We start from the raw sequence: 26155 nt of genomic DNA on the forward strand, positions 1-26155 counted from the left end.
ACATCGCACATTGTTACCTTTTCCTTTTGGTTCCCAAACTGATGGTCTTGAGTTTACTCTGTGCTGGTGAGATCTCACCTGGATCACTGTGTGGGGTCCTCAGTACAGGAGAGATGTGGACCTGTTGGAGTGCATCCAGAGGAGGCCCACAAAAATGATTGCAGGGATGGAACGCCTCCCTGCAAATGGTGATGGGACAGGGAAAATGGCTTCCAACTAAAAGAGGGGAGATTTAGATTGGGTATAAGGAAGAAGGGTGGTGAAGCACTGGCACAGGTTGCCCAGAGTGGTGGAGGTGCCCCATTCCTGCAGACACCCAAGATCAGGCTGGAGGGACTCTGAACTGTGGGTGTCCCTGTGCACTGCAGGGGTTTGATCTGATGGCCTTTAGTGTCCCTTCCAACTCAAACCATTCCACGATTCTATAACTCTTAATCTAATGGAACTGCAAGAAAAGAGATCTTGGGTTGGTGTATGGCAGAGTCCTCTTGAGATCCTCCTCCTCCTCAGCTTCTGTCCCATACTCCCACTCCTAAAACTGGTCACAGTATGCATTTATAAGAACCTAGTGCTCTGTTCAGAATCCCAGCAGGATATTTACTGTACAAATAGTTAGCAAAGCATGGGTAATGCCTTGGTCTTGTCCCTCCACTGCTGGACTGTAAAGCCAAAAGTTCATATTAGCCTTGCAAGGGTGATGATGCTGAGATACCCCAAGCAGACAAACAAGTGAGCTTAATAGCTGAGTTCTATCATTTTACGCCCCATTTGTTTTGGCAGAGCTGTCAGATGGATAACAGAGGACAGAATTTGTAAACATGATAGCTATCGTGACAGTCAGTCAGTTCATCCCATCCGTATGCCTTCATACATGCTATATGAAATAGTGCACAGGCATATCCATGTTGGAAAAATACTATTGAGGCTACATTTGGGCCCCTAGATCTCATCTATCTGCTGTGGAATGTGGAAGAATGAAAGTGAACTAATTAGTAAAAGAAAGGAGTAGCTCTTTGTCCAGGTTGCTGAAGGCAACCTTGGAATATTAGGTTGTTTTACACAGATAGGCCACTCATAGCTAAATATTGCCCCATGACTGATACCATGTTCTTTCTTTCTCGGAGCTGGGTCTGTGACCTGGGGCTTGCTTTACAGATGTGCTAAGCTCTCAGGCAAAACTGACATGGAGCAACAGGGTTTTTTTTTAGCACAGGGACAGCACTAGAGAATACTTGGCGGGTGGGAGCAAAAGGAAAGAAAAAGAACAGTAACAGACCCTGATTACTTGAAATTGGACACTCAGTATTAATGAATATCGTTTATAATACTGATATTCATCCATTCTCAGCTTACAAAATGAAGATAAGTAAGAAAATACCTACAATTAATTAGCGAATCGTGTAGACACTGCAGCATGCGGTGTCAGTAACAAAGCTGTCAGGTTGGTAACTCTTTCTTTACCACAATTTGAACAGGACTAAATAACAGTGGGCTGGAACACATCAATACAGAAATGAGTACTGCTTTATGATACCATACAGATGGGCTGACTTCAAGCTATGCTGGGAAAAAAACAGTATTTGGGCTCAACTTCACAACCCTGAGAATGCCCTTTCCTGTATAATTTTGGTCGGCAGATCATGTGAACAGTGTGTTTGCATGTTTGTACACAAACACTGTGCTAAGACACGAAAAGTTATTTTATTGTTCTATTATTACTTAGAAACTGTACCCTGGAGATTATTTCAAGAGCCACATTCCTATGAAAAGCCAACAAATTTTTACTAGCCTGACATAGGCAACTTTGTCATATATCTCTTCCTGTTTCAATTTTGAGTATAAGGGATTCCTAACATAAGGAATGTTAGGAAAATGCAGCACAAACAATATGCTTCGGGGTTTGAAATACATAAAAAAGTAGCTTTTATTAATTGCACTAAGGACAATGCTGGAAGAAGACCTAGCAATAAATCTGCATCATCATAAAGTCTCATTTAAACGGAGGCAGTTTTCAGCTAAGCTTGAAAATTTCAGCTCTCAAAGAAACCAGTACACAAAAATTATTCCAGAATCTGGCCACCTCCTCTTTAAATATTATTAATGCAGGGTCCCTACCATGGATGTTTAAAGAAATCCCACTGGTTTAAATGTCTAGCTGTTAATGGTATAATAATAGTTTTTCCGCGGTGCCGAAGTCAGTTCCATGGGGCTGGAGGAACTCAATGTCCCCACAGCAGCTGCGAGGAGGTGCAGATTGGGTGCTTCTGTTGTTGGCAACATACAAATACAAAGTCTTAACTGTGATCTCACCTCTACAGCGATGGGCAAAGAGAAGTGGCCCAAATCTGAGATTTTCAGCACACTCCGTGGTATGCGGTGGCTACGTGTATTCCTTATATAGAAGGAGAATGTGCGTGGTACTTTAGGTATCCTAAAAGTAGATTTATCTTCAGCCTTTGCTCTCCACCAAATACTCATCTGCAAAGCTTCTTTGCTTTCCTTATAAATAGTAATTTCCCTATGGAAATGTTCTAACTGAGCAGAGCGTAGAGCAGTTGTTTCCCACCTCTGTAAATCTGACCATAGGGGTCTCTTGAAGGAAAATTGCTAAGAATTTCCAACTGGACTATGTAATCACAGTGCCTGGTATCAAGAGGAGGGGGAGTGACATGAAATCACTGACTTGTGACATACATTCCTCAGCAACAGCAGCTGCTGCCTAATGACAGCTAATAAAGGGAATCTTCCCTTGACAGAGCCGCATGCCTGCAGTGGGACTGGAATGCGCCCCAGATAAATCCCCTGATAACCCAGGAAGCAGAGATCACACCAAACCATATAAAAGACAAGCTTTGAAAGAGAGAGGATAGGAGAAAGAAGAGAGAGACCTGAAGAGCCATCTCAGAAGAAACAGCTTGAACTTCCCATATTCCCAACGAACCCAGCGCCATGGACACTAGAGGCTCATTTTCCTGTGGTTTCCTCTTGCTGCTTCTTGTCCAGCTGCAGCCCAGCAGGGCCAACCCCATCTACAACCTCAGCCCTGCCAAAGAACTGGCCAGCATGGAGGTGAGAGGACTCTTTGCTTTTAAAAGGTTAAACCTTCTGGGGGCTTAGAAGTGTGCGCAACTGTGCTTTTGCCTTTCTTTTCTATGGTCAGATAACTGCATTAGTGATTACATGTAGTGGTCAAAGCCTCAGTTCTTCACAGGGCTTCAAAGAAGCTTTGTAGGGCAATTCCATCCAGTGCTGGGATCACCCAAGCTGCTGGGTGGCAATGGGAAACAGAATTCCTATGCCGTGAGATGGCTGCTTTGGGTTTTCACCCTTTTTCTCTTAAGCAGTGACCTCATTTTGAGTTTCTTAATGAATTAGAGCAATATCCTGGAGAAAAAACATAGCAATGCATCATGGCATCCCTATAAAAAAAAAGAAAGAAAACTTTCAAGTGGGTTTATCCCATTAAGTGGCAGGAATAGTGAGCCAGGACAGCCCTACTGCTTTGGGTTTGTGGATTTAAGAGAAAAGAGCTGCACGCGGATGGGAGATGAAGAGGTAAAGCAGAGCACTCAAAGTCAATCTTCTAGAAGGTGCACTGCTTGTGCAAACCGAGAGGAACAGTATGATCATTTAACTGTGACACAGCCAGAAAAGACTCTGGAGCTGTAAAATTACCACAGGCTTACTTTAATGAGCGAGACTTAGAGAACACCTACTATTACAATAGCTTGGGGAATGGCAGAAACTTAAGATTCTGTCTTTAAAGACCAAACTGAAGCCTTTCTTTGGACTGGCTCAGAAGCCAGCTGACTGCAGCATCATATCCTGAGAACTAACTCCCTAAAATGATTAGGACAGTGTCAGCCAAAACTAAAACTGCCTCGTGCCCCCAGGCTCCTCTGTCTCCAGCTGAAAAGAGTGGCTTCCAAATGCGCTCACCCTCAAGCAAGCCATGAGGTTCACTCCTCTCTAGCCTACTTCCAGAGATGGACAATTCAATTCTTCTAACTGGATGAGCTGTCCTTGAGCAAGTTCTCTATTATTCAAAGCTTTAAAAATTATGGAGAATGGCAGCCAGGAGGTGAGATAGCAGACAACTTTTTCATATAGGTATTTTTAAGGAGATGCATATTGCTTTAAGGAGCAGAAATGTTAGAATACCTAGGGCAGAGATTAGTGGAAAACACCAGGAGCTTCTCATAGTGATGTCCACTGCAATAACTGGGGGCTAAAAGTGAGCAGATTTTAGTCAAAATAAGAAGAGAGAGCCAAGAGATGACCAGCAGCATTGCAGGCAACTTCTGAGAGCATGGGAGTCACTATGGGTTCAGAAGCACTTTGAAATCGTGGACTATTGCTGGGTTGAGTGGTATCTCTTGTTTCTGTGCCAAAAGCTCTTCTATCCTTGCCAGTGAAACACACTTCTGTGGCAGACAGCTTCAGTTACCTCTCAGCTACAGCTACAGATAGGTGGAATTAATGTAAACAGGGATTTAACACAGAGGACAGAGCTCATGAACCACCAGCATCTCTGGAATCCAACCAGAGAGTACTTAAAGGTGGCTGTAGAACCATAAACAAATTCAGAGTCAGATGAGTGGAAGAGCTAATAAATGCATGAAACCAGGAGTCTTATGAAATTAATCCTTCTCTTATAGGCTCTTCTGGAGAGACTGGAGGACAAATTCGCACTGATTGAAGCCCTGGAGTCCAATCCTGACCTACAAGAGCCCCAAACCCGAGAGGAGATTCCACCAGAACTCATAGATGACAGCGATGAGCAGAAGGCTGAACCCAAGCTAGCATCCAACACTCCTCTGTCCTACAGGAACCCCTTCCTCAAGAGACTGAGGGGGGTGCAGATGCCCCGGATGATGAGAGATTCTGGCTGCTTCGGCAGAAGAATTGATAGGATTGGCTCCCTGAGTGGAATGGGTTGCAATGGTGAGTCCAACTGAAGCCATTCTGGTGAAAAGGACGGACTGCATTTATGTTTTTGCAGCAAGGGAGGAGCAAGATTTCATTAATATCTTTAACAGTAAGAAACGGTTAAACGCTTTGAGTAAACACTTTGAGAAAGGAGCTCGTTTTAGTCTAATCTTTAAGCTAATATTGGTTTTCCAAAATAAACTTCGTGTCTATTGATTAGATGGGTGAAAGCACTGCTGACAATGGTGGCATAGATAGAAAGATTCCAGTAACACTTACTGTGTGTTTGGTTTGCAGGTTCCAGGAAGAATTAGGACCACTTCACTCTGAAGAATGCTTCACAGAACCCGTTCCTCCCAAGATGAAAGCTCGTCAACAGAAAGTTATTCCTATTTTTATTTATTTATTTATTTATTTATTTGATCTCTCTCCCTCTCTCTCTCGTTTTCTTAATAACATTTCTTACTCTGGCACCGTGAGACCATCTTTAAATAAAACTAACACGTTAGATATCTATGCTGGACCTCTCTCCTGTCTGTTGCATTAAAATTTCTTGTATTTTCCTAAAGTCAAAAGCCTACGTTTTATTGGTACTCTGGTACCCACAAGGCTGGATCTCACTTACAAAAGACGAAGAAAGTATGAAGCTGGGAAAATGAGAATGAGTTTTTCCCCAGATTTTTCCTCTCTACACTAAGAAATTACAACAGATTAGCAGGAGGAAAAAAAAAAAAAAAAAGTTGCTCAACACTGGAAGACCCACAGCAGTAGATGTAGTTTCAGTAACAAGAAAGTCCTTAGATTACTCAGTCAATGCAGCTGCCACTCCACTGCCACACATAAGCAAAATTTACAAGAAAATAAATAAAAATTAAAGCAAAACTCCACAAGTTAGAAGCTAACTAGAGGGAGGAAAGGAATTCATTGTATATGCTTTCTAGCACTGACCAATAAAGGCTATAAGCATCAACAGAAAGATACATCATTGACTGTGTCTTGTCTCACTCTGCATGTGGTTGAGCTGCTGATGCTCAGTGCTTCTTGATGCTTCTCAGAGGGCATGAATTCTATCATAGTATTGAGGGCAGCTGGGATCACTTCAGTTATGAGCAGCTTGTGCATAACACATTTCTTTCTGGGAATCACACAGTTCTGAACATGACTAACAGGAATACTACTCATTTAAACCTTTGTAGCTGGATCTCACACCTATGATCTGAATCTGTCCCAAGCCATGCTTGCCACATCCTCCCCATAGGTTTAGATTGCCAGAACCATTCACTTAGCATCCTAAAGATCCCCTTGGGACCAACAGCATTGAACTCAGACTCTACACAACCACCCCTGTGAGTCCACACACCATTGGAAACCAGGTTATGGTGAGGATCAAGTTAGGGTTTTGTTTCCAGTATTCACTACTGGAGCACCTAGGAAAGCTCATTCCGATTGTAAGATCATAGCAGGATGGACTCAACTGGTGGAAGAGCACAAACACCCATCAATGAATCTATCTGAAGAGGAATGATACTTGGGACAGGCAAGGTGCCAGTGCCATGCCAGTTGTTGACAACAGCTCTCAGAAACCACAGCTGTAGTGAACTTGAAGTGCTAACAACACGCCTGCATGCCTGACTTCCCACACGCTGCTATAAAAGGAGGTAAAACCAATCCTCATACTCTAACACTAACAGCCCTTGCTGGAGCTGAATTTTACCCAGTCAAGCAAAACTTGCATGGATGCATCAAGGCCCTGCAAATTATCCCTCCCTGTCAGCTCCCCAGGGCACAAAACGCTCAAGAGTTCAGTGGAACGTGCTAAAAATGGCAAGAAGAGTTGGCACTGCCTGACCCAAAGCCAGGTGGGTCCAGTATTAAGAGCAAGCCAGTTCCTGGTGGAACAGGTCTGTATTGACATTAACATGCAGACAGCATGTTAATAGACCCCGCGGCCTGGGAGAACTTAATTGAGAGCTGGCAATTTAGGAAAAACGCATCTCTGTGGCTAGATTTTTAGTGCTACTCCCATAAACACACTGAGCTGTAAACCCCTCCTGGGGAAATCGTGCAGACAGGTCAGAGTAGGATTGAGTGCAGGAAAGAGCTCTTGGAAAAGCTGAATGAGAGAAACTCAGCACTGATCAGCTCTATGTGCAAAGAGCATCTCGCCCAAGGAGAAGCAGAGCAACCACAGCACAGAAGAGGGAACAGATAGTCCCAAACAAGCGTAAGACAAAAGCAACCCACTCTGTATGGAGAAAGCAAGGGCACCTGAAAGCTGAACTCCTCTTCCCAGCAACCTGTGGTTGGTCTCATGGCTCAAACATCCTAAGGAGGGTCCTGTTCTCCTGCATGTAACATAACATGCTAAATCCACACTGCAGCCTTTCCCTTTCGTGCAGACAGAAGCAGACACCTGATGACTCTTATTCCTTTCTGCTATTTTCATTGCAGTAATTTGCACAGCTGCACATTCCAGCCATGAAAGGATGCAGCTATTCCTTCTAACTGGGATGTGCTCTCTTTCAGCAGAGTCAATCTTGCATGAATCCACATCTAAACGTGAGGAGGCTTCCTTCAGGTTTGTAGAGGATCTGCCTTCAGTGCCTATGCATTTTGGAAACTAATCCTGGCAGAACTTTTTGGAGACAAAGGAGGAACAGCACCAGAGAAGGAGTAAGCAACACCAGTCTGCTGTGAGAGCATGAACCAAAGATTAATGTATTCTTACTGTCTTCACACCTACAGACACATGCTTTCCAAAGAAACTGCCCCTAAGGGAAGGCAAGGTTTGCAGTAAGTACTGATAACAGTGTAGGAAATAGGCCAGTAGCCACACACCCAAACAAGCGCTTCAGTTTTGCTCTAGCAGCTGTGCTATGAGTCAGACCTGAGACAAGAAGTCAGTGTAGCTTGTAATGGTAAACAATTCAGAAACAGGATGCCTCTGGGACAAGCTATTGCTGCAAAGCAAGAACTGATGGCAAACCCAGATAACAGCGATTACATTACAAGCAGCTGTTCAGCACCGAGCGCAGGACAGCTCTGAAATCCAGCCCTCCTCCATCCTGTTGGCGTCCGAGTGCTTTATAAACCTCCACCTTGCAAAGGAAGGAACATCCCAGTGAGATCAGAGGAGGACCAGCCCAGCACTCTCCACCAGGTTCCAGTGACATTTGCCACCTCCTGCAATGCCACACTTCGTCCTTCCTTTGTAACAGCTTCTGGCAGTAACCCTGACTGGTGGTACATTATTGAGCAGTTTTCTCTCCTTTGAACTTGGAAATGCAGTAACGACACGGGTGTGCTTCTTACACACTGTACAGCCTCATTTGGGAAAGCAGTTCAGTTGGTTTGGGATTCTTACACTCACACCTTTCGATCGTGAAGCCTCAAAATGAGCTGTGTGCCCTGCAGCAGGCATCCCAGGACTGTCATTCCCTGCTAGGGTTGTACCATTGCCATTCCAGTGAGACCTAGTGGACAACTAACTTTAAACCTTCTGCTGTCTCTAATACCCAATCCTTCAACAGAGCGAGAGAAAGAACGCAATGGGCTTCATTGTTTAAGTGCTACTGCAGCCATCAGCACAAGTAGAAAGAGGGGGGGGTCTCAAGATTACAGCCTCACAGTAAGGAGAAGGAAGAAGAAAAAACAAGAGTGAAACAAGGCAGGAAGAAACTTTAAGGTCACAGAAAGGGGCTCTCACACCTCATTGCTGGCCATCAGGATCTGCTGCTGACTTGGATTCTTTTTACTGATCACTTGTAATAACCATCCGAGCCCTCTCCTCCTGACATCCTATCTGAACAAAGTGAAAGGAAGTGGTACAACTGGTGTTCTGAATCTGAAGTCGTGGGCACACCTGCCCCGCTCCCAGCAGTACAACTCATTATGAACGAAAGGCTGTGTCACACATATATTCTGTTTTCCTCACAGCAGATTCTATCACCAAGTGGTATTTCCAAAGAAAGCAGCAGGTTACAGCTGTAATCAGAGTTTGGGGGTCTTTTATGTGCAAAGAAAGCATTTGTCAGACCTTCCCTTCCTATCTCCCAGTTGATGTCTCAGAAAACCAGCAGAATCCTGCATAGAAAAAGAAGCAGAGTTGTGAGGAGAGGGAATATCTTTTATTTTTTAAAGACAAAGTACTGAGAGAAAGGCTTTTTATGTTGGGAATTGGGAAGAAAAAAACGAAAGATCAGATCAATGTGTAAAGCTGGGCATCCCACAGAGATGCTCTCAGGTATACGCAGCAAGGAGATGCTGGGTGAGTCAGCAAGGCTCTCAGTGCTGTCCTGTCTTCTCTGTTACAGCTGTGAGACTTCAGCACAGCGTTGTTTTCTACATTCACCTACACAAGTGTGTTCCAGGCTCCCAGACTCACAGTTTTCTTTCTGTAGCTCTGAAATAGCTTGGAGAAGGGGACACCTTGATCATACGTACAGCAACCTCTAAATCTCATTTAAACTGATAGCCCTCACTCCTGAGATGGTGAAGGGGGGCAACTCGCTGCCATCTCATTCCAGCTGTGAAAGAACTCTTTTACATACTACAGTGGATGCTACAGAGGCTGAGTGTATCCCACTGCACTGCTGAAGCACACTTCAGAAGCTCGGACAAGAAGAACAGCTTCACCCTTTCATCAAATGCAATGAAAGCCTGGGGTGGCCATCCTGTTTCTTCCTATGTATGCACTGCATGACACACACCTGTACGTGTATACAAACCTGCTGAAGATGGCGGTTCATATGTTGCCAGCAAAGAAAGAAAAAATGAAAAATAAAATCTCATTGAACAACACTGACTTCTGTTACATAGACAGGGACTGTAACACGTGGTTTAGTTGATGAGCCTACAAATCTCGTTAAAAAGGGACTTAAATCTAAATATGAATCTGGTTGCTTTAAGCATAAACTTATTGCACAGCTTTTCTCATAACCACCTCTATCACCCCTAATAAAACACACAACAACTACTATTCTTCAAGCAAGAAACATCACTGCTTGTATTTTCTGCAAGAAGGTTGATACTATACCAAACTGACAAGCTGTTCCTGAAAACATGACCAGAAGTCTCTTCTTTATGTGTGTGCTTTGGGAGAGACAGTAGACAAGTGAGTGGTAGCCTGTTACCTCCTTTATTTACTGCTATACTAAGGCAGTAGTTGATGTGCATGGGTTTTAAGAAGAAAGTTGTCTCTTATTTCCTTCTGTGTTACTGCATTATGACCAAGGGTTGAGGCATTTTCTTACTATTTTGCTGACTCTCCTCAACTCTGATTCCTTCCTAGGAAGGCACCTTAATTAAGAGGACTACATCACTTATTCAGAGCCCACAGCAGGGTCTGCTATCCCCTCCCAGCAGAATCTTTCACCCATTTCAGGCTATGCATATCATGGCTCACTTTGTGTAAGAGCTGCTATGTGCATCCTGCTTATCACAGCAACCCGAAGAAGAAAATCAAGCATGGAAAGGCAGTGAGCTTTTGGGTCAAGTACTTAAACAGTGTTCAAGAACTGTACTTACATTTTTTAGCCTATAAGCAAGTAATGAAAGATCAAAATTTGCCACAACTTCTTAGCTGTATGCTCACAAACAGGAGCTGAACATGAAATTAAGATTCATTTGGAGATACCATCTGTAAAACAAGAGGTGCAATATTGCACTCTAAACATGGGTTACGTGGAGGAGAGCGGAAAACATGAGTTCCCAAGTGAGAAAAGCAGCAGGCCTCTTCTAGCACAGTGTGCACAATGCAGCTCTTTATCAAACATCTGTTAATTTCTGCCTTTTAAACACCTTTTCTAAGAGAATATAGAGCTAGAATGGTTGCAACGTAAAGGTTTATAAGAATTCCCATTTCTGTCCAGCCTCAGGGCATCTTCTGCATAAACTCAGATCCAGGTAGCTCACAGACAGCAACTACTCCATTTCCTCCAATCATGTTCGTGGGTATTTCCACTTTCTATCAGTTTTATTACAACAAAGGGCAGAAATAAGACAACACTAGAAACATCAAAAAGCCTTGAAGTGCTGAAGGAGACACACAAACATTTTACTCTTAGACATGGAGTCACGGGTTCATGACATATGGTTACACAAATACTTCCCAAGTGCCATCGTTCAAATAAAAATGAGTTCATACAAATTTAAAAAATAATAATACAATTTATATACACCTTGAATTAGCTTACATCATTTCATAACAAAAACAGTGCAAAAAGAAACAAATGGAAAGGTAAGTTGCTACCACTGGAATGGCTCACAGTTAATTAACACTGCACAGGAAACCATGAGGCAGGTGCCCCACATTACCCCAAACTTCTACCATAAATACTAATCCAGTTCTTCGTTCCTATTACTTTAGTGTTGTTTCGAGTAACAGGTTATAGGCACCTATGCTAAAAGCAAATGCCTTGGTAAACCACTAATTAACCAGAAGAAAAGCAGTGAGGGTGTCGTTAGAAAGGAATGCAGTGAGTGGCAAAGTGTGAGAACATGAGTTGTTTATTTAGGCAGAGGTGAAATGCTGCATCTCCAAACATCACATAACTTGCAATTCCCCTTCTGCAAGTCACGTAACCAGGGACTGCACACTCAGATTTCCCCTCAAAAAAAGCTGGGAGGGTCACCTGCTATCACTAGTTAGGATTTCTGTACTGACTGGGTGAAACGGGTGTGCTTTGCAGCAGGAAGGTTTGAATCAGACAGATGTGTAGGCAGGGCAGACAGTGTTGACAGCTGACTGAAGACTTTCTCATGAGGATGCAGAGCTGGTGTTCAAACAAACTTTGGCAAGATTTTTCAGTCTGTCTTGCCTAAATTACCAAACTCCGGGCCTCGAGGGGAGGAAATCCTGCAGCTACATCATCTGCTGCAGCTTGTGTAGAGAAATAAGGCAGGAGGGAACCAGCTCATGGCAATTTAAGGACTTCAGGTTCAGGTGCAGGGAATGAAAGAAAACCTTCCGCACAATCACTCAACATGAGCAAGAAGAAAAAGATTTGCTATGGAGACACATAGAGCACGCCTTGAGAGCTTCTCTGATAGTATGGGATTGTAACAGCTTGAGCACAAATCCTTTGAATGAAAGGAAGGTTAACAGAAGCATATTTCAAATAATTCAGCTTCAGGGAGTGCAAAGGTGTGCTGGAAGTTTCTCAGGGTAGCTTAGTGCAAGACCAGTTTTCAGGGAAAAACCAAATTTTAAAAACCAACTGCAGTTCATCCAGAAAAAACAACCTTACTCTACACACAGGGAAACAACCTGGAAGTCAACAGCAGAAGCCAATACCAGCTTGTATGCTCTAAGAACAATGCTACATCTGTCCCAGCTAAGGAGTTGAGATTGAAGGCACAAGATGGGTACTGGCTGCAGGAAAACACCCTTCTTCAACCTAGGAAGTTTAAAAGCTTGCTTGCCTTACCTGAAATGTAGCCAAGGTATTCAGAAGCCAGCAGAACTGTTTTCAGTGGAGGAGACAAGAGCTGTTGCTACAAGCTCCACAGTTAAGAAAGAGAAAAGAATGAATCAGTTTCTGCTCTTTAGTGTAGGTGCCTTTTTAATCAACCCTGGAAAGCAGCCATGGCTAACAAATGGTCCTGGGAACTAAAAAATAAAAGTTAAAAAAAAAATCTAAGTGCTTATGAACAGCTTTGATAAAAATCTTTCCAGCAGAGCTGTGCTATGCTCTGTATGACAAGGGCCAATTCTACGTCAACATTTTGTTTCAAGACCCATCTCTCATCTGCAGGACAAAAATCAAGTGCATCCCATGACTTGACCACCTTTCTTGCAAGCACAACCAGAGAATGTATCTGTGCCTCAGTTATCCAGACTGCAGAGACAACACCATCATCTAAGGAGCTCCTGTGACTTGAAGAGCCATATATGAAGACTACAGCTGGTGCCCTGAACACCAAACCTCCTGGCCCTAGCTGCAGCAGCTTGCAGAGCACTGCCCTGCAACAATTAGCTTCCACAAAGTCAAGAGGCTGCTCTAACAGATGTAGTGTTTAGACATGTAAGGAAAGGGCACCATTTCTTCAGGCTCAGGTAATGGTCAGGAAAAGCTTCGACATACATGAATTCCTTATTTCAGAACATAAAATAATGGCCAATTTCTTTCTGCTGCATCTCTCACCTCACTAGGTCCTTATGGCAGACAACAGGTTAAAAGGAGTGCTCAGAGACTGTGCAGAAGCTTTCCTGGGACACATTCCCTGTGTTACTCAGCCCAGTCTCTTGGCTGAGAATGCTCTGTGCTTTATCAAGATAATCAACTCTGCAGCCCCTGGAGGCACAATGTTGGCTTCCCACCCACAGTTATCTGCATGCAAAACTCACAAAGGCAGGTGCCTGCTGGAACAATACAGGTGCTGGCCAGGATGGTACCTGCTAAAGCAGTGAACTGGCTGCAACTGGCTTTTAAATGCTGTTTTTACCCTTACAGACATTTGGCTGGTGCAGTTGCAAATGTCATTCCAATCATTTTCAGAGCCAGACAGCCTCATTTACCAACCTGCAGTCCTACTGCCAGTCACCAGCACCAAGTATCCCTCCAGCACGGCAGCCTCAAGTTGCACCAGCTCCTCTCACTACAGTTGTAGCTGGTCTATAGCTGTAGTTGGAAAGGAGGCCCTGGCTCTCCCTGCTGGGTCACTACAAGAACACAGTACCTATAAATACAGGAGTATCAGGTGGTGACAAAGTTGAGTGCCACAACGTACCTTAGGAGCATCTCTTGCAGGGAGATAATGACAGCTAAGAGGGAAACAGCTAAGAGGGAAAAAGAACTCTCCCTTCTCTGAGATGCTCTGTAAGTGTATTAAATATTTATAGTCCAGACAGTAACTAGAATTAAACTGTTTTGAACTCCTGATTTTCCAAAATGCTCTCAAAAGTCAGCTGTTGTCAAAGAATGTTAAAGAAAGGACACTCTCCCATGGAAAGACTAGAAAAATTAGGGGGGAAAAAAAAAAATGGAGGCAAGGGTGGAAAAATATGGCAAATTGAGAGCACCCACAAAGTGATGTGCATTTCCAGAGAGTTGGCTTTTTATGCTGCTTTTAAAAAAAAGCCATCTTCCAAAGCAGCAATTTGATAACTTCATTATCTTCTCTCAGCCTTAACAGCTATTCCCCTCTTACACAAGTAAGGCAAAAGATGCAGGAACAAGAGAGGAAAAGGAGAAGGGAGATGCACAGGAGGACACGGAAAAGATGCTGCAGTTCTCTGCACAGGGTACAGTGGTGCTAGATGGTTCTTTCATCCAAGCCTCAAAAATAAACCAAACCAAAACAGCAGAACGTATACTGCTGGGACAACATCTGATGAAAGGCAAGGGCACAGGAAAACAAAAAACCTGGATGAAGAGTGGTCAAACCAAGTGCCTGAGACTAGTCAGTAGCTCTGGGCTCAAGCAGTTCCTCTAATTCTCTGGCTAGCAAGATGTTTTCCAGCTCCCCAGGCTTGATATGCATGTGAGAAGCCAAATGGCCAGTCTTGGGCCTTGTGGGGTCCAAGCAGAATGCAAGCACGTGTGCAGGCTTGGAAGAGGGAGGCAGCCACACCAGCAGTGGGGCAGGATGGGCAGGGGCATCAAATGGTCTGATAGTGTTGTCTCAGCCTTGCCTGCAGGAATTCGTGGGTCAGGTTGTGCCGAGTGATTATCCCAACAATCTTAAAGAGGAAGAAAAAAAGAAAAGAAAGCCATGTCAGTATCACAGACATGTCACTAAGAGATGTGTATGGTAGAGCTGTTGTTCTTTCCAACCCAAAAGCAAGTAAGAACCTCCAAGCACTTCTTGGTCAATACAGACTTTACAGGGGGATTCAAGTTCCAAACCTACAGCCCCTTCTTGAAGCACACATCTACAGGCAAGGTACACTGCTTTAACAACACCCAAATGGATAGCTTAGCTTCTACTATGTCTGGACACAGCAATAGTTACCCCTGCTTATAAAGGGAAAGCTATTGGAAATGTTTCTAATGAAGCCATATGAGACAGCCTTGACATCTCGTTTGCCACATGACAGGATTGCACATTGCTCATATGAAATTCTAAGAAGCTCTGAAGATGAAGCAGTAAAACAAGCACAGTGGTGAATGTACACTGACTGTCACTGGCCAGCAAGTCACAAAACTCTGCCAGACTGCTGGGAAACAGTCAAACCACACATCTCAGCCAATGAAACAGCTCAGTAATTTTACACAGTGAGAGTTCAGAGCTGGGCTGCTCTCTGGTACTGCAGGAGCATCTTGTATTAAATGTGGAATGAGTTTACAGCACATGTTTTCCAACAAGTTATTTAGGGTAGCTATTAGGAACACCTAAAGACAAAGACAGCACTGCTGTCTCATTCAGACAGACCAGTTCTGGCTATCATTATCAGGATTTTGCTTCCCTGTTCTGGCTTAAGGGAAACACTTTCTCATTATGCTTATAGGAAGTTACTGACACCTACTGACTACTCCTGCACACTGTTAAATAAGTGAAATTGGTGACTTCTTATGAGCTCAAGGACTCTTAAAAGGTACAAGACATGCCTCCACATGCTGTTATAACTTGAGAGAGGAGGCAGACTGCATGTCCCACCCTTTGGGTGAAGACAAGGAGCAGAGTTGAAAACTAAAGATGGTAATGAAGTCACAGCAATTAACAGTGCTCCAGAGTCTTAAGACCACCATGTTCTGACTCCATTTAAATGTGCCTGTTTGACATTAAAACAGATCTTAACTCTCTTAAAGGTGAAAGCACTACAAAAAAAAAAAAACAAAAAAAAACCCACATCTGCTTCCTTGCTTAACAGAGACAGAACTGAGATGAGAACTTACCTCTCCAACTGCGTTCACAACTGGTAAATGTCTGAGCCCCATTGTCCTAAACAAGTTAAAGACTTGAGATACGTGAGTGTTTGGAGAAACAGCAAAGGGTGACGGGTTCATGTATGGGGTGACATCCTAAGAGAGAAAAACCAGGATATTATTTACAAAAGGCATTTTCAGTGGTTCTGAAAATCACTAATAAGCAATTGCTGCAGCCCCTCCAACTCTCTGATCTCCAGACAGCATATCCATCTATGAGAGTATTCTATTTCTCTACAAAATTATTTCATTTTCAGAAGTCTCATTTGTCACAATTGGTTTTAACCCATAATCTTAAGAAAAGCCTAGTGCTGCAGAAAGCCTTTAAGCAGGATAAATGTAGGTCCATGATGATGCTCCCACTTGTAAACACGGCTGGATGAATACATGAAAAGCATGTGATGTTGGCCACTGCACAGAAGGTTGAACTCAACCGTACTCTTAGCAGTTTTTAAAGGCTTAAAACAGTTCTAAATGTTTATCAGGAAACACTGTCACGTTGCAGTGCATCTCTTACCACTATCATGCGTGGGTTCAGCAATGTGAGGTCCAGGTCATGGATATCTGGATAGCGGGGATAATCCTCTGACATTTCTGCATGAGACAGACGAGGCTGACTTGCACTCTGCAATTAAAACAAATGCCACTGAATCAAGCTGCCACCTTCCCACGTAGTTCACAGCCTGCAAGCAGCACAGTTAACAATGCTTCTCAATGCCCTACGCTTCTTCAGACTGCCTTCCTCCTCTGCCCACGTAAGAATGCCTTCTCTAAAAGCATTCGTCCTAGTTGCTCATCTCAGTAAACCCATACAAACAGAGAGCAATGGACATGCTCTCCAAACTCTGCCACATTCTGGATGAAAAGGACTTCAGGGTACTGGCAAGCTGGATGTAAGCCAGCAGTGTGCCCACACAGCCCAGAAAGCCAACTGTATCCTGGGCAGCATCAAAAGAAGCACTGTCAGTATTTAAGAGGGGGACAGACTCTTTAACAGGGTCTGTAGTAATAGGACAAGGGGAAATAGTTTACAATAGTAATAGGGGAGATTTAGATTGGATATAAGAAAGAAGTGTTTTGTTTTTTTTTTTTAATAAAAATGAAGAGCTGTCATGGATTGAATATCTCCAAGGATTGGACTCCCAAGTCAGGATGAATGGGGTTCTGAACACCTGACCGAGCTGTAGGTGTTCACTGCAGGAGAGCTGGACTAGATGACCTTTAAAGGCCCTTTCCAACTCCAAAGATTCTGTGATTCTATGAACATATGGGAAGGAACAAAACATGATTGTGGAAACTAGGCCCCAAACACAAATGCTCATAATGATTGCAGCAATAGCTGAAAATCTTCTGGTAAAAGCTTGGCTCATTGTCAGCAAGAACACACAGTATATGCTGCTGGTTGCCCTACTTGTATTTTAAGATCTACTCTCCATTCCCTGGTTTCACTTGCACTTTCATGCAACAGACACTTGCATGAGCCAATTTTCTTCACCCCAAATACAGGAGCTGTTCTCTTTCCTTAGATGTAAAATATATAAATAGGTAAAATATTCTTGTCTGCCCATAAGTACTTTCCCCAGCTCTGAGGGCAGAGATGTCTTTGCTACAGTTCTAGATTAGGAAGACTCACTGACTGGCTCTCGGAGTAACAAACACCCCTGACAAGGAGGGTGACCAGCTGGGAGCGCAAGATCAAGCCATGGAAGGTCAAAGGTCTGAAACGTTCCTCCATGGTCCACTCTTCACTGGGTGACTGGTCAGGATACAGATTGGGGTAAGGAGTGTATCTGTGAATAAATGCATGTTGTAAGCTGCCTGAACATAAACACACATCCTATCCTCCAAAACAACAACTATTTCTGGTCTTTGCAACCTTCTCCACAATATTTCAGGGATTCTTGCTAGAGACAAGCAAGTCATTTCTCCAGACAACCAGAGAAGGGTCAAATGCCATTACCATGGAAAGAGCATTACACCAGCAGCAGAATGGAAATAGCCTCCTAACTATCAGTTTAAGTTCACTTCCTACTAAAGCAATTTTCAGTGCCAAATTACTCAGATTCTAATAAAAGCTGCAGTGTCTGGTGGGATGTCAGTGTGTAACTCCACCCATACATGTCACAATCACTAGGTTAGAAACTGATTAACCACGCTGGGCTTCTGCTTGGGAACAACTGCAATACATGCCTAGTGACTCAGCCTAGTTACCAGAAAGGTGGTATCAAGAACTATCAAGAAAAAAAATTCATTCGCTCCTCTCTTGGGAGGAACGAGCTTCACAGAGTTCTCAGGTTTTTTTGCAGAAAATAAGGCATTTCCCCAGGTAGTCCATCCCCTCCAGGTAATATTTCTGTGTAGGTACTTGATGGAAACTTAAATTAAAAGGCCAGTCAGCATCAAACTATTATCCTAGGACTCAGTACAGGTTCCAGCACTGCCTAAGGAGTCCTGACAACAGTTCCCAAAACACGGATGCTAGTACTGCTTCCTCCAGCATATGAAGTAATGGGGACTGTATAGAAACACCCTGTTCCCAAACCTCCATCATCTCACCTTCTCTCTAGCATTTGTTGCAGCAAATCCTCCTTTTCTGGTGGCTCCTCTGTTGTTATGTGCTCATCACACATGTTGCGCAGCTCGCTCGAAGGATAGGATTTCATGGACTGACTCCGTTTGCGCTGCTCTCCAGCTCGGGTGAGAATGCTGGATTTCTGTACACAACAGTGTGCAGATATTCACTGAGCAGGTCAATAATTGTCAAAGAGTGACTACAAATTGTATGCTTAGGAAGCCAGGGACCCTTTTTGCTAGAGAATGGGTACACCACATTATTCATTGCAACCTTAAATTTCATGTTTCCCCCTTCCTCCTTATGTGAACAAGAGAAGCATTTAGGCAATTATTATCAGTCTCAAATGTGGATTCAATACTTCAATGCTGAATCCAGAATTTTTCCATGTCTATCCTGAACTGGTTACTTAAAAAGAACCTTCCTCACTTCTGCTTCTAGAAATGCAGCCCTCTGTTCTGCCTCTGTCTTAATCAGGAGAATGAAATGAAACTGCATTTCTGAAAACTCTGCATTTCAGTAGGTGCTCATGTCTGGTCTGAATCCTGCACTGAAAAATCACTACATAACAAAGGAAGGGGTCTTCCACCTGCACAACCAAACTCTTTATTCTTCGACTTACTGAAGTAGCAGCTTCCTACCTTGAATTTGATGTTGTTGCTGATCAGCTGATTTCCCTTCATGAACTCCCTCTCGTTGCCCCGGTTCTCAGTCACAACAGGGAAGGCATGATGAACAGTTGTGCGCAAGATGCTAACGAGGGATTGGATCCGGGTGTGGGGGTAAACATAGGTCAGGTTGGGTTCCATGATGTCGCTGGCTCGTAGTCTGAGGAAACAGAAAAATCCAAGATTGCTGCATGCATCTCATCTTCTCCTCAGATCTCCACCTGTCCAACCCTCTTCAGCAAGGGCTCCAGCACCTATTTCCCGCTCAGGCCTGATGCACAACTTTCAGCTCCTCTCACAGCATTTGATGCAGCCAGGCTTGTTGGACATGCAGCAACATCCTCCCATTACAACATTCCCTTCTGAGGAATATTTCTAACGACAAACTAACCCACAGCCCTGCCAAGAGTAGCAGCCTTACTTATCCATTTCCACCTCTGTTTCCCACTCTAGAAGAGGCACTCCTCTCAAGTTCACATGGATGTCATAGATTCCTTTGTTGAAAAAGTCTCCTGTCCATTTGGCTACCTGTGGAGCAAACAGAAGCTCTACTGAGTTGTTGCTCCAAGTAAAAGACTTCTTGGCTCAATGTGGCCCTGGGAGGAAGAGGGATTCAGGGCTGGCACATGCTCAAGAAGCCAGAGCTAAGACTCACCATGAGGGTGATCATTATTGGGAGCCCATAGGTGATTTCATTGGTGGATTCAATTAAGATTACAGTCAGGCTAATTGTCATCCGGACCACCCCTCCCAGGAATGCTGCTGCCCCAATCAGTGCGAAGGTTCCTGAGTAGATGTGATCCAAGCCGATATAGCTAGGGGAAAACAAAGAGCCCTGAGATTAGAATAACCTGACTGAGAGCTCAACATGCACCTGCAGCACAGCTCTCACACACATTCAATGCACCTTTTGAGGAGGTTGGCGACCAGGCGTCCGAAGGCAGCCCCACAAAGCAGTGATGGCACAAAAAGACCACTGGGCACAGAGATCCCGTATGTCCAGCAGGAGAGTAAGAAATAGAGAAGGAAGAACAAGGAGAGTGTGACTGGGCTGAAAGTACCTGCAACACAAGAATAATCATGACTAAAAGGGAAGAGGCCTGTGGAACAGATAGCAGTCTTCCACCATCCACCCCTCAGCTCACAGCAGACCCATCTCACAAGTCTCACAGTTCAAACACACATGAAGACAGTGAGTAAGCAGAAAAGAAAGAAAAGCAAGCCTTTTTTTTTTTTCCATAGAGAAGTCTTTACTCTGTTGTACCAGCAGCCCCCTGAGCTTGAAGATGCTTTTAGCTTTATGGTTCTTGCGACAAGATTGTTTTCAAGCAAGATGAAGCTCTGAACCCTAAGAACAGCACAAGGCTCTGCCTGCTAGCTACTCACCGTCTTGATGGAAGAGCTGGAGGATAGCTGACTCCTGAGGGTTGAAGAAGAGGGTGGCCATGTCATTATAGGTTTCATTTGGGCAGAAAAATGTTTTGATGCTTGAATTCACATCTTCTGACATACCCTGATGAAGAACACAAAGGATATGAAGAGTTAAAATATACTCCCTACTATGTCAGCCAGTAACCCTTCTGTACAGGGCTCTCAGCACACAATTTGAGCTGATCAGACCAAAACAACAATGGCAGACATTAGGCCTGCAGCATCAACAGGCTGATTCACAGCTTGAGCATATTTGCCAAACTCCAAAAGCACAAACTGCAGCTTTCACTATTACCTTAAGGTTCTGCAACTGCCCATAAGCTTTCATTCAAATTTTCTGTAGGTACCGCATGCCATCAAGAGCTCATTACCTGCCTGTAGTCCTCTGATGGGTGAATATGAAGAAAAACATGGAATCATGGAAGATTCCTCACCTGCATACTCAAAGTGTCATTGCCAGTGTGACTGGTGGAAGACATCTGCCGGCATTCCCCCAGAACCATGGAGGCCACAAAGACGACGACGGTTGTAGTCAGTGACACCAGCAGGCTCTCCAAGACTCTGCAATCACACAGCAGAAACCACACACTGAAGCCACACACAGACCCATAACCCAGTGTGGGCTCTGACTCTGAAATAGGAAGAAGCAGACACCACAGCTTAATACTTGAAAACAGGGGAGCCTGCAAGCCAGGCTGAATTATGACTTGGTGGCCAGGATTGCATTAGCTCCCTTTTTTAATCTCCTGCCCCTTAAAGGAGCTATTTCTGTTCTCAGAACACGCAGTCACATATAAAAAGCCTCAGGGAAGAGTTCAGTGATGATGCTGTTCACATGGAAACGATGTTCTCTGCATCCTTACAACACAGATGACTATCCTGTCTAGACATGCTGGACAGGTTGATGCATAGTCTCTCCTACCTCCTTCCTAGCTACTGAGATACCTTTTTCTTTTCCCCTCTAAGCCTGGGCTTCTCATTTAAGAACACTGCCTACAGCAGTCAGCTTCCAGAACTGCATGGCAATTCTCTAAATGCCACAGGCAGAGATTAGTTGTGGTTTCAACCACACAAGATAACAATGTACTCTTTCTACACCTGTTTGGACAAGATACAGAAGAATCCTGCATGGAAATGAAGCTCTATTTTGCTCAGCTGTAAACATGAGAGCCCCCTTCACAGCCTGTATAAGGAGATCCTAGCTTTTGTTACCTCACCACAGTAATTACAGGAACAGTGACAGAGTGTAACAATTCGTTTTCGGCACTCATTTTTAAAGTTCATAGATGCTTCATTTTGTGATTTCAATATGAATACATCCAGCTTTTCCTCCAGTCCTCTAGATTGATGCATTTGCTTTGGGATGTTGAACACAAATGAGACAGCTGCACAAGCTCAAGAGAGCACAAATACCTGACAAGCTTTGGTTTGGGATGCACATTTCGCATGCGGTACTTTGCAAGCCTCTTGTTTAGACAGTTGAAAGTGGCTCCAAGAAGACCTCCTACAATCCCCATCAGAATGAAGAAGCCCAAGTCCACAGCTGTCCAGAGGTGGCACTTCTTATCAGACTCAGAACACTGCAAGAAAGCATAAGAAACCCATTAGTAGTTGTAGCTTCCTGCCACTGCTTCTGCCTTAACAGCAAGATAGCTACGACCATAGTGGAGCAATCCTGTGTTAGGCTATCAGTGTGCTGCTGCTAAACATAACTGCCCTTAAATCAAACACACACACGTATCCACAAAACCAGCAAGAAATACTGAACTGACCAGAGGGGGAAAAAAACCACAGCGCTAAATCTTACCTTAAACTCTCCAAAGTTCAGCAGACCAGGGAGCTGAAAAGACCCCCAACTCCCAAACTGAATCCCAGAGCGGAAGAAATTCAGGGTGAAGGTGGCAGCCATGGAACAGAAAAGCTAATGAAGTTAAAACATGGAAAGAAATTAATTAATCAGAATTAAAACTGGCACAGTCAGCCCTTCCTTGAGACTTATGACTGGAGAAGGGAGCATCAGAACCTTTATGAAAATGGTCATTATGCTTCATGAACACCAAGCTATATGAAAATGGTCCTACTGAGGGTGCCTATTTCCTGCTGCAAGAGAGAGCAGGCTTAGAAGGCACTACTATAATCAACTGATCTGGCTTTCCACATAAGAAGAGTTAGGAATGTCACCCAGTAATTCCTCAAGCATTTTTTTTTTTTTTTAATCAAAGATAGTAATTTACAGTTAAAAAACAATTACAAGGCACTAACACAGCTTGTTTAGAGGGGGAATTGAGGTCTTCATTGGCTCTGATACAGCTGCCATTTTAACAAATCCCTGGCTCCTCTTATCCCTGCTGAGAAACAGCAGACTAACTGAATCCCACCAACAGGGCATTTTGTGTAAGAAACACCAAAAACATAATGAGATACAACACATTGTTAGAAAAACTGTCAACTTCACAAAACTAAACACTACGGGCAGAAAAATCCACAAATAGAATGTACAGGGCATTGCTGCAGTACAGCTCCCCAAGGCACAGGACAGCAGAAAGAAATTCAGCTTACTCTGCTCTCAGAGAAATGGGCTGCAAAGGCCCAGGCATAAAAGCCATTTCTCTCATGTACCTGAGAAAACTATGCCACCTACAAAGCTGTCGTGTAGTTCTGGATAGTACCAGATTACTCTCTGCCCTTGATCTGTATTGATTCTGGGGCACTCATAGAGAAAGCAATCTCTCCCCTACCAGGAGGGCTCAGGAGGAGACACAGGATAATGTGAATGCCTTCACAGACAAGTTCTTTCCAAGGTCCAGCTCAAGGAAGAGAAACACAGACAGAGCCAGACACTACTTACCACTTTCCATGTAAGCCCTTGGTTCCAGAAGGAGGAACCTTCTTCCAGGCTGAAAAGAGTACCCCCTATTGGGGCTCCGAAGGCAGCTGCAACCCCTGCAGCTGCTCCAGCAGATACAAAGTCCCTTTTATCCCTGAAGAGGAAAAGAACACCAGTTTAGCAGCAGGGAGCTGTGAACGTGCCTATAGATTGTACAAAATAAGGAACAGTCCCCATTTATTAATATATTCTAGGGATACATTAGTAACAGCTGGGAGAAGTACTGGCCATGGAAAACAGCACTGTTTGATCAGCAAGCTGTTGCAGCACCATGCTCTTTTTCTAGAGCACAAATACAGAGCAAAGCACCATAGTGCTATGTGACTGCTGAGTATACAAAGAAACATCCCAAATCATGGTGCTCCAGCATCACCTGGAAGAATTCCAGAGAGGGAAGGGCAAGTTTTTGTTCACATTCAGATGGACCTGCCTTCTCTGGAGCCTATCTTGGTCATAGAGGGTGCATAACTGAGCTTGTTACCAACAATGAAACCATTTAACTATTCAGATTAAAGGTTTTAAGTAGGCAGAGATTTTCTGAGCAGTATGAAAGAACATTGGTGAACATGGAGATCAGGGCTGGGATCCCTTAAGGACAGCATGGAAGAGTGACGTTACTTATCCCGGTGCTGTCTTGCTGCAGAATGAGGCTGCAGGATACTACAGAAAAAAAAAAAACAAGTGACTGATTCATCTCAGGCAGCCGCCCTCCTCCCAAGGAAGTCTGCTAAATTCACCCTTCCCTCCCCTTTCTCTCTTCTCCTCATCCTGCAAACAGTACCTGTCACTGCGGAAATATGGGAAGTTAAACTGGATCTTCCTCAGTGAGATGCTCTGGAACTACAAAGAAAGTAAAGATTTAGAATAGCTACTCACAGTACTCTTACAAAGCAGTGGTGTGGACTGCTGGTCCCTAATCAATGTCTTGGAGAACAGAATGATTTTCTGCCCAGGCCAGCACTAACCTGTGGCAAACCTGCACCCACAACAGCACCGCTGTGGATCATTGGACCTTCCTTCCCAACAAAAAGACCTGAAAAAATAAGATTGATAAGTCACACAGAATCATCAAGGTTGGAAAAGACCTTCAAGATCATCCAGTCCAACCATCCACCTATAACCAATAGTACTCACTAAAAGTAGTCAGCATATTTCCTGCCCTCTTCCTTGCTGACAGTACCAGGACAGATCATCCCACCACTCCCATGGTGTGCCCAATGACACAGCTCCTCTGTACCAGGCCATAAAGTACAGAAGTAGTTTCCAACACCTCAGCTGAGTTCAGGCTCCTCTCTCCTCTCAAGGGAAAGGGAGCTGTTGAACCCTGTGCCCCACAAAGATTTGTGAACAGACTTGCAAATCAGGCAGAAGTATTCCAAGACTACTCCTTCAATGACTCTGAACTCCCCAGGTTACTGTGTGCCCTGCTGCTTACAACACAGCCTCCTTCAGACTGCTCTAGATAATGTGCTCTGAAGAATGTCTCCCTCTTAGACTGAGCCACAGAGACGCTTCTTGCTAACCCACCTAGAAGAGCACCTGTTCCTTCTGTCTTACTGACTCTCACAACTAGCCCAAAATCATTTCACCAGAAAGGCAGAGAAGCTTTCTGCACCCTCCCCTTCATTTCTCTCCCTTCAGTGATTCCTTGCCCTAACAAGACATCACAGACCTTCTTACCTCCTGCTACACTGAAGAGCACTCCCACAGCTTTGCACACCACCGTCCGGAGCCGCACAACCCCTGGAACTTTTACCCCATTGAGGTAGCACTTAATTTCAGGAATTCCTGATCCAGCTGCCACAGGCTGCAGAAAGGAAACACTGATGCTGTGCTACATTGATGTCAAAGCTGACTGACAACATCTCAATCAAAGGGATCAGCAGGGGATCGAGAGACATTATTTAGCTAAATCAAATGGCATTGTGAAGTTAGTTGGGCTGTGGGCAAGAAGGAAGCTTCCTACCTAGAACCCATGTGAGAGTAAAGGAAGAATGTGTAAAGTGCAGAACTGGACTTTAGTCTTACCTGGATCAGGACTAGAAGACTTGCAAGAAAAACAAAGGTCAAGTTGAACCCCAGCAGCTCCAGTAAAGACAAGGCAAGACAGCCTTTCTCAGTGCATTCTTCCACCGCTGCATGGAGGGTCAAGGAAAGCAACAACATTCTTCCCATCAACACACAATCATTCGGTGTTGTTTGGCTCTTGATGCCAGACTTGTGCTTCCAACTCCAGCCAGGGCAGATAACAGCCCATCAGAGAACCCATCCCCCAGCCAGAGCTCAAGGGTGAGCTATAGGGAAGGGAAACAACTCAATCTTTCAGAGATTAGCCTTTGCCCACATACTGATACTGAAACTACTTTCTTGGTTCCAAGGGCTGAACAACACAGGCAAATTAAAACCTGATTAATCAACAATGTGACCGATGGCAAAAGTCTAAAAGAATCAGCTGCTCTGAGTAAAACATGGCAATAGGAAAAAAAGGGTGACTCAAGTCCAACAGGACTCCAACCATCAAGTAAAAGATACAGCTTTGTACGACCCGGAACTTGAGCTGGGTAAAGAGCCGTACAAAGAAATCCACAAAGAGGCCCACCTATGAGAAAACAGACAGACCTGTCAGCAGAAATCACTATATTCAAGCAGTAAAGACCACCCTCTAGCAAGCCCTACTAGGAATACACACACGTGAGAGGATAAAAGATGAAGAAGGCAGAATAAGTAAAGTAACTCTGGAAGCTCTAATTCAGTGCCTCCCTTGTTCTCACTGAGACAGATCCATCCCAGAATTATTCCA

The 26155-nt window shown here is 44.1% G+C and overlaps 2 protein-coding genes across 20 annotated transcripts in view; one reads left to right on the plus strand and one right to left on the minus strand.

The window, feature by feature from the left end:
• The window catches only part of CLCN6 (Cl-/H+ antiporter 6), a 64612-nt gene that overhangs the window by 35726 nt on the left and 2731 nt on the right, over positions 1-26155 (minus strand). For 17 of the 19 annotated variants that reach the window (XR_014887889.1, XR_014887884.1, XR_014887896.1 and 14 more), the window contains exons 5-22: positions 25888-25954; positions 25384-25490; positions 25036-25162; positions 24321-24388; positions 24137-24195; positions 23317-23449; positions 22276-22389; positions 21882-22048; positions 20903-21029; positions 20424-20550; positions 19945-20098; positions 19693-19852; positions 19459-19565; positions 19011-19197; positions 18354-18511; positions 17431-17587; positions 16315-16422; positions 15768-15893 (exon numbers count right to left, since the gene is read on the minus strand). Coding sequence is in view for 2 of the 19 variants with exons in the window: in XM_010722915.4 (XP_010721217.1) it covers positions 14531-14611; positions 15768-15893; positions 16315-16422; positions 17431-17587; positions 18354-18511; positions 19011-19197; positions 19459-19565; positions 19693-19852; positions 19945-20098; positions 20424-20550; positions 20903-21029; positions 21882-22048; positions 22276-22389; positions 23317-23449; positions 24137-24195; positions 24321-24388; positions 25036-25162; positions 25384-25490; positions 25888-25954 (2334 nt within the window). In the remaining 17 variants the exon portion in view is untranslated. Of the gene's footprint in view, positions 1-10949; positions 14612-15767; positions 15894-16314; positions 16423-17430; positions 17588-18353; positions 18512-19010; positions 19198-19458; positions 19566-19692; positions 19853-19944; positions 20099-20423; positions 20551-20902; positions 21030-21881; positions 22049-22275; positions 22390-23316; positions 23450-24136; positions 24196-24320; positions 24389-25035; positions 25163-25383; positions 25491-25887; positions 25955-26155 lie in introns of those variants that run through there. The other 2 variants (XM_010722915.4, XM_010722916.4) reach the window with 1 other exon arrangement.
• On the plus strand, positions 2845-5909 carry LOC104914182 (natriuretic peptides A). Its single transcript, XM_010722913.4, has 3 exons — positions 2845-3069; positions 4659-4944; positions 5227-5909. Exons 1-3 carry the CDS (start codon positions 2950-2952, stop codon positions 5241-5243), a joined length of 423 nt encoding a protein of 140 aa, XP_010721215.1. The 5' UTR covers positions 2845-2949; the 3' UTR covers positions 5244-5909.

Source organism: Meleagris gallopavo, chromosome 23, assembly GCF_905368555.1.
Source record: "Meleagris gallopavo chromosome 23, MGAL_WU_HG_1.1, whole genome shotgun sequence".
Lineage (NCBI taxonomy): Eukaryota > Metazoa > Chordata > Aves > Galliformes > Phasianidae > Meleagris > Meleagris gallopavo.